This window comes from Anopheles funestus, chromosome 2RL (genome assembly GCF_943734845.2).
Source record: "Anopheles funestus chromosome 2RL, idAnoFuneDA-416_04, whole genome shotgun sequence".
NCBI lineage: Eukaryota > Metazoa > Arthropoda > Insecta > Diptera > Culicidae > Anopheles > Anopheles funestus.
In genome coordinates this window covers 55,535,747-55,544,366 of record NC_064598.1, presented here as the reverse complement: position 1 = coordinate 55,544,366, position 8,620 = coordinate 55,535,747, and the positions used below count along the sequence as shown (strand labels likewise).

Here is an 8,620-nt window from a genome sequence, read left to right as displayed (position 1 = left end):
AAGTAGGTACAACCTTTTTAACATACTAAGCCGAAACAATACCATGTAAAACAGGTAAATAAGGAAATGTTATAGTGCGCAAAATTACAACTAAGATTTGGGAATGTAGGTATTCTACAACTGACCGAAAATTCTCCTCAGCTTCCAGATTATAATGTTGAAAATTGGCTTATTTATTTAATAAATTGCAAATGGAAATAGCGAAGAAAAAAACATCATGGACAAGTATTCCTGAAATAGAAGAACCATTCGTAAAAATCAACAATTGATGTCCAAATTCACATTCGGCGTACTGTTTTATTACTCACTGCTGCGAAGAATAAACCATCGATATGACATTCAGATATAATCAAACTTTTGCTACGCTCCAATGCTGCGTTCATCTCAGTCCTTTATCAATAATATCGAAACAATTCTCCTAAGGGACGGTGGCATTACACGGCAGAAGAATTATACGCTCGCTCGCTTCCGTTACGCCCTCACACGCAACTTCATCCCATTCGGCTACATCCAGCAAACAGCAAACTATTTACCGAATGTAAAATACCACAGGGAAATATCGCAACAAGCCATTTGTGTTTCATTGGGAGTTAAATAAATGAATTTCTACCCTCCCTTGAGAGAATCAACATCTTTTGACAAGTTTGTTCAACATTCGAAAGACGCATGACGAGGAAGTGAAAATATTTATCTAAGTGATGGTATATACGGTAAAGAAAAACACATGCCTATGCTAACAGCATGCACGAACCGTTACACTGAACAGCACTGTTAATGTTTATCGATACTAGAATTTAACCCAAGCTTTCGATATCCAGAAGAACTTTAAATGTGAATATGTCATTCTCGATTATAGACTTTAATAAGCTGCTAGAAGACATCTGTTTGTCCTTGTTAAGAGGTCCTAAGAAAAGCTTATTTTATGATTATTTCAACCCGGGATTGATGTATTTATTTATTCATGTATTCATTCAGTGGATAGCAATGATCTTAAGAATGTCTTAAACCTAAACTTAATATATATATTGTCTATTCTTGCTTTATTTTAAGAAGAGTTTTAAATGATTTTAACGAGACATGGAAGTCAAGGATCATGGAATTGAGAAACGCTAAATGATTCATCTAGCCAGCATTGTTTTGTAAAATATACAGAATGATCTACACAAAATGTGTGAATAATGATGTAAATGTATCATTAATTAGATTTGAATATGAAAATGTGCGCGCTGACGGTAGATACAAGTTCAATCATTGATATTGAAATACGACTTACGAACATGAAGTTTATGCAAATAATGTTTAAATATTTATGAGACGCACATTGTTGCAGACACAACAAACGAACGATAGATATGGTTATGGTATTAATATTCTATCAATTTTACCACCCACATTGTTACCAGAGGCGACCAAAGTTATGTTTGTTCTCCTTTGTAAATACGGCCAAGAAAAGAAGAAGAAGAAAAAAGAAGCATGTTAACTTTATCGTGATCCAACATCCTTAGCATCGTCTGTAAACGTCCACATAACAAAAAAAAACAACACGGTCAATTTTCATTTCTAAACCAGATTCTTTGGTCTTCATCATTTCATCACAGATCCTCTCAAACAGATACCAACCAGACGGGCATAAAAGAACTTGCGGCAAAAAGGGACAACGCGGGCCCTGCTGTAGGCAACGGGAAAAGATTAATTAAAAGTGCACGGCTTATGGTAACAAAAAATGTGTAATTTAAGCTGTTAATCACTCAATGCTTTGTGGCGCATATTTTTAACTTTACAAGCTGACAAAGGAAGTACGGCAGGTTCTTAGATAAAGCCAGTGCCAGTGCACAGGTTCATAATGCTTACAACAATATAACAACCGTGTTACGTGTTTTGTGTTAGAACACATAAATCTGTAGCATTGAACTCTTTGTTAAAAGAGCTTTTGTTTTTAGGAATATAATTTATTTTAATTGGTAAAATGAATATAAATAAAAATGTACAAAAAAAACAAAACTATTTCTTAGTTAATAACAATCAAAGCATAGTATGGTAAAGGTCTACGTGTTGTTATAAATTTATTTGCAAATTTTACATTTGCCATATCACCAAATGAGTAGGAAGGAAAGACAGCAAATTTAAACATTTTTATTAATGCAATGTTCGAATATGTTTGTTACACACGCGCATCTGTGCAAGATTTTTATATGCGCAATCCCCATAGGAGGTGTAGTCCCACAAGTTCTATATATCGCGTAGCGTACATACTTTATTGTTTGTCTCACGAAACCGGAGAAACACACATTACCCTTAACCTGATAAATACACCTGTGGATGTAAAACAGTACCAAACAGATCACTGGTGGTGCGTAACAGTAACCCAGACCAAACAGACCAAACAGTGAACTTAAGCGGCAGAAGGCAGAAAGAGAAGGGGAGTGATCTTGAATTTAGAATAAAGTTCAAATACACGTAGAGAAATAACACTCCCGGCAACGCAAAGGTAGCCCTTCTTCCCACCGCCACATCCAATCCGGTTGTCAAGGGTTACCGAAAATAACAAACAACGGCACCCATTAATAGCATGGTTGATGTTTTTCCATCGCGCTGCTAGTATGCGTTTGTCCGCTGGCGTGTGCGTTAGCGCATGTTTGAGTGGTGGTTTTCCGCAGTCGAAGGTCTAGGGTGGATTTCAGTGCCCCAAAAGAAAAAACCCATACCCGTTACCCACAAGCATCACCATATACGCCGGCAAAAAGCAAAAAGTGACACTACTTCCATTTCGTCGCACTCCCTCTATTGTGACGTTTGCTTGCTGTCCTGTGGAGGCGGGTTGTTTGTGCGATTTTTTATCGCTCGACACTAATTAAAAGTAAACATCCCGGGTGACAGACCTTCCTCGCTGGTGGAAGGGCTGACGGGGTGAGTTTGCCATCGAAGTGAAAAAGCAACCCTCGAATCCCAGTGATCGGTGAACGCGGGCGAACGAACGAACTGATGAAGGTTTGTAAAAGCCGCAATCTTGGGATTTTTCCTTAGCAACAGTGAAGAAAAACAAACGCACCGGACTGAGTCAAGCCGGAATCTGTGCGTGCCCACACACACACAATGGACGATTATATGCCGTCGCGCTATCAGCTGCTCGGCAGAATCGGCGAAGGAGTCCACGGTGTTGTCGTAAAAGCGCGGGACCTGCAGTGTGATGACAAGATGGTGGCCATCAAAAAGCTATCGCTGCGTACAAAATTCGGGGTTGTATCGCTAAACACGGTGCGTGAAATTCGTGCCTTACAGCACTGCCGATGTGACAATGTGAGTTCGACGTAACCTCGGCTAAGCACAGTTTGGTTTGATTCGGTCTTATTGGTGTTCTCTTTCTTCATTACCCAGGTCCTGGAGTTGCTCGACATGTATCCTGATCTGGCCGGCATTTCGTTGGTGTTCGAGTACATGCCCCATACACTGTACAGCAAGCTGAAAGACGAAGAAAATCCTTTATCTCGTGCTACCGTACGGCGCTACACGGGAATGCTACTAAAAGGTTTGGCCTACCTGCACGGATTGCGTTTGATGCATCGGGATATTAAGCCAGCCAACCTGCTCATCGATCGGCACGATGTGCTCAAAATTGCCGACTTCGGGCTGGCCCGCATATACACCGAGCCGAGCGGGCAGCAACCGGCCAAAACCTATTCGCCCCAAGTTGCCACACGATGGTACCGAGCGCCTGAAATTTTGTGGGGCTGCCAACGGTACGGCCCTTCGATAGATCTGTGGGCCAGCGGGGCCGTGTACGCCGAGATGCTCCGGGGCGTTCCGTTGTTTGCTGGCGCCACCGACATAGAGCAGCTGGCGCTTGTTGTCCGCACGCTCGGCACTCCAAACCAGAAGGATTGGCCCGAAGTGCGAAGCCTTCCGGATTATAACAAAATCCGCTTTCCGAACTCGCGCGGCGAACGCTGGGAGGACATCTTTCCGAGCTGTACTACACGCGACGAGATCAGCCTGGTCGATGGGCTGGTGAGGTATAATCCTGCTAAGCGTCTCACGGCCGAAGAGGTAGGGTTTTTAACCTTTTGTGTTTTCCGGTTCGCCATCGTTTCCTTCCTTTTTTTTAAACATCCTTGTGGGGATTCTTTATGCCGCCTGCATTTCCATCCAAACCCAACCACTCGTAGTACGGAGACCGACCGGTGCATTGTGGGAGGCATTTTAAAATCATGCTTCTCGAGATATTTGCCTGCTCTGATCCTCCAGCTTCAGTACTTCAGTGAACATTGCACGTTCCGACCATCTTCCTTTCGCTCTCCCTCTCATCAGTTCACTTTTATTTGTCTTTTCCCATTATCTTTATTTTCATTCATTGGCCAAACCATTCGTCCCTCTTGCTTTGTCCTTAACTCGCTGACCTACCGTTGACCCTTGGCACTCACTTACTCTCGCACACCAACCATCCACTAACACTGTTTCATTCGTTCTTTTCTCCCATTTGCGTGTTTTTCACTGATTATATACGGTACGTAGGCTTTACTTCATCCCTACTTCACTGACGCAGCACCGAGTGAAAATTAATTCGCAACAGGCATTCTGCATCCGGATTCGCCGTGTGCCCAGCAACCGCCCCCTACACAGGGGTTTAAACCTCTGAAAATGCGTTGGTACTTTTGGAGGGGAGTATGGATAAAGAAAAAGGGAAAATCCCGAACAACTTCCATACCACGTTTGCTGGATCACAGCGGAGCGGTAAGCTGAATTTCTCGAGGCAATTCTGAAGTCCTAAGCGCAGGACGCTTTCTACTCAGACCGTGTGCAATGTAACGGAACGTAGCACCCACAAACCCAGTGCACTGAGCTCATGTCACGGGGAGCCTCATCGGTACATGAAACAATGGAGCTTCATGCAAAATGTCCGGGCGACTCAGAAGAGGCAAAAACAAGAAAAGAAGAAATAAAAAAAATGTATAATACGAAACTCAAAGATAGTACACTCGGGTGCGTCTGCTTCGGCACAGGCCGCTCGTTTTTTGGGGAAAGTCTACCAACATTACTGAAATGCTGTGCCACTGGAAGCTCTCAGTTCCGCGCAATCGGTTCAGCTCCAACGCTTTTTCCACCATTCCCAAAAAACGCAGACTGTGAACCATTAAACGACAATGAACTTTCTCTCACTCTGTTGCTTCCAATTACTTGAGGCGTGATGTACTGGTTGGAAGAGCGAAGAAAGGTGAACGGCAGCAGCTGTGCCAGCAGGAGATGTTTGTGCGTCAGATCGCTAGCGACGGATGAAAGTGGCTACTGGCTGTGAAGAAGAGCACTAGACTAACTGACGTGTAGGGTCAAATCCACGCAATTATGCCGAACTTGGCAGTACCGTAGCATACCACAAGGCCCATATACGTTGCCCCAGTTTTGGTTGGAGTGAGCTGTTGAACAACAATAATCAAGGTGAAACGTCGAGCAAATGGGATGGTGTTATTTCAAGGTATACACCTCTATTCCTATGCTGTTAGCATCGCTTAGCATAAATGAAAAAAAAACACAAATTTCCAATTACATTACACAAATAAAATTATTATTTTCAAACCCAACACGTGACGAAAAGCGCCCGAAAAAGGTTAAAACTGTTACTATTATAATAGTCTATCAAAGGTTACAAGAGCTTCTATATTTATTAAATCAATCACTGATTAATGGCGTACGATCACATTCAATCAAATCAACAACACGGTACCAAGCCGATGTGCAACAGGGGTGACTCACGCAGCCAATTCCATCAATAGTTTCTTCTTTTCGTTAAGAAGCCATTTATTTTCGCAAGGAGCATTTTAACTGAGATTAATTTAATTTTTCATTCGTTTCAGATGTACTGCTTCACACTAAACGCTCTAAGCGTGAGCCGTTTCATCCAACATCCACAGTACGGAGCGATTCGATTTCATTCCCGAGATTTAGCTACGATACTGCGCCGTTGTAAAGTTCATTTATTTTCATCCTTTCACCCTGATTCATTTATTTGCATCGAAAAGAACCAGCAATTTTGTTACCCGGCCATCTATCGCACCGGAAAATCTGTTCCACAACTTAGCATTTATTTAGGCGCGGAATAATTCAATTTGAATAATGACCCTGTATCGACGCATGGGGGTTTCGCACAAATGCAGCATTAAGCCTGGTGCATAATTAGTCCTTTGATGCTTGTTTTAAGAACATTTTTTGTGTTGCGAACAAAAAAAAAGTATTTGTTTTAACGCAAAATTAAAGGAAGAAAACCATCCCTCGTCATTTTAAAATGTATCGTGCGGTTTTGCTTTTATTTGACGCTTTTGTTACAAACTGGTCAATTTATCTCTCTAAAAGACCCGCAAGTCTAAATCACCACCGACTTGGAAGATAAAAAGTTGAATTATTAATCATGGATTTTACCTTGTCACACGGCGAGTCCCTTTGGGTTGTTCTACCTTCAGAAGAGTTAGGAGCCTTCCGCAAAACTTTTCTTACGCGTTTTTTTGTGTGAGTTTGTGGGCTCGTTTTTTTCCTCTTTCCTTTGCGAATCGGTAAAAGTGCTTTCGCGGTGCACAGATGCTTCAATCTTACCATTCGGTGTTTGTACACGACCGACCGTTCCAATCCGGTTCGTACTTTTGTGCATCAAATTAAGCACCGACTGTGTAGTTGGCGCATAAAAATTAAATATTTAACCTCAAAATGGTGTCGTTTAGCACCATTGTTTTGTGCTGTCTATATGGTGAACTTGGCGTTGTTTAAATTTCATGCCAACTGCCAGCTTGTCTCATCGGTCCTTGGCACTCCACAGTGGAGTGATTTCAAACAAATTATGGTCAAAAACACTATTTTTTACGATTTTACACATCGATTCAAAGGGGTTTTTATTTAAATGTATAAGGCAAATTGTAATTATTCTTCTACGAACGTTCCTGATGATGGTCCATTCATCAATTATGGTTGGTTGAAATTAAATCATACTACATCGATAACAATTTAAAACAACAGATAATAATAAAACCGCAAAAACTACGTTTTTTTGGTTATCTGACTAAATGTTTTAACTATTTTCTGAATGAATACTTTTTATAATTTATTTAATTTAGACATTTATGATGGTGAAGCTTGGGAAAATTACTAAGTGAAATTACTGACGATGATAAACGTTAATGTTGCACGAAAGAAATCTTTATTTCTGCATAACGTACAACATTACAAGATACAACTTATAATTTGGTATCAATTTTACGTCGATCATACGAGCAGAAAAAAGCTGATACAATATTGTTAAATCCAGCCTTTCAAGCGGGCTCGAAAGAAAAAATGGTCCGCGCAAGCCGAAATGAGTTTGACTTCACTGCTTCGTCGCATTTCAACCAGTTGCCGACCTTAGTAAAGTACTGGGCGCCTCCAGCTACATACAGAAAATCCGTAAAATGACTGGGAAAATGGGACTGAATGCATATTGTGATAGAATTACACCGTTAAAAAAAAATGTATCAATCATCGAAATTTTTCCGAAATTTCTCATCGAAATTTATGTCCTAATACATATAAAATCAAATAAACGTACGATAAATTTATGTAGATTAAACCACAAGCTAGATAAGCGTATTGTATAATTTTTATATAAATACTGTGCCTAGTGATCACGCTTAGTTAATTACTTTTTCGGACTTGTAACATAGTTTACTTATGAATTTTCTGTACTATGAAATGTCGGTGACATTTATTTTCGACCCTTTCCCGAACCATAGTGGCAGTCGGCAAACAACAACCGGCCATTGATGCCCAAATCTAACCGCATTTCACTGGCCGAATCGTGGAGTGCACTCTTCCCACTTCATAGAAAGCACACTTTCGCGTGGCTTTATACTCTTCCGAACCCAAAAGTGTCATTCAGAGCAGACGCGTTGGACGGTTGTTTGCTCTTCTCCCCTGCCCGTTTCTATGCACGGATTCGAGATATTCCGTTTGTTGTTGTTGTTTTTCTTGCAAATGCGGCAACGTTAAGAAACAGTTCCGTTTCCTCCATCTTCAGTGGCAGCCAATCATGGCCGCCTTTTGATTCGTATTATGCTGAACTGTAAAGTTTCCTTCTGTCGATACCTTCAACGAAAAAACCTCCATTTTACGATTTTATTACTTTGCTCTCACGCTAAAAAAAATGTGTATGTGCGAAGAGTTTTTTTCAGTACGCGTGTGTATCGGTGGCCATTGGTTTGCCATGGCCCAGGCGCTGGCTATAAAAATAAACTAACGGTTCTATCGTCCCAACAAAGCATGATTTAGCTAGGCGTGAGTCTGCGCCATCTTCTTTGGCGAAAGAAAGGGGAAACATAAAAAAGTCGAAAGATCACGGAATACGATAGTGGCGCTTGTGCTTGATAGCGAAGGGATGAAGAAAAAAGAAATGCTTAAAAAGGAATTAAATGATTCCATTTGATGGAGATACGATAATCGTGACATCCATTGGCACCGAAGAACGGATTCGATTTCACCAGACCGTGACCGTAAGGAAGCTCTCCTCAAATGTCCCCGTGGTATACGCAATCTTTTTCGATCCTTTTCTTCCTGAGCAAAAGAACAAAACTGGCATCACCCTTTTTGGTGTTCGGATGGGTTCGGATTG

General features: G+C 41.3%; 1 protein-coding gene across 3 annotated transcripts; it reads left to right on the top strand.

The window, feature by feature from the left end:
- The first annotated feature begins 2,089 nt into the window (after positions 1-2,089).
- LOC125764137 (cyclin-dependent kinase 20) lies at positions 2,090-7,609 on the top strand. Of its 3 annotated transcripts, none has more exons than XR_007418435.1 (3): positions 2,090-3,297; positions 3,376-5,467; positions 5,847-7,609. XR_007418435.1 is itself a non-coding variant. In XM_049428040.1 (3 exons), the coding sequence occupies exons 1-3, from the start codon at positions 3,094-3,096 to the stop codon at positions 4,555-4,557; spliced, it is 921 nt and encodes a 306-aa protein (XP_049283997.1). In that variant the 5' UTR covers positions 2,090-3,093; the 3' UTR covers positions 4,558-7,609. The 3 variants fall into 3 exon arrangements, 2 of the variants coding, with proteins under 2 accessions (XP_049283997.1, XP_049283996.1); XM_049428040.1 differs by having other exon boundaries at positions 3,376-4,044; positions 4,510-7,609; XM_049428039.1 differs by having other exon boundaries at positions 3,376-7,609.
- Positions 7,610-8,620: the final 1,011 nt, after the last annotated feature.

Coding starts and splice junctions, on each gene's coding strand:
- LOC125764137 (XM_049428039.1), top strand. CDS start 3,094: ATGGACGATTATATGCCGTCGCGCTATCAGCTGCTCGGCAGAATCGGC. Junction 3,298..3,375: donor AGCACTGCCGATGTGACAAT/GTGAGTTCGACG, acceptor TTCATTACCCAG/GTCCTGGAGTTGCTCGACAT.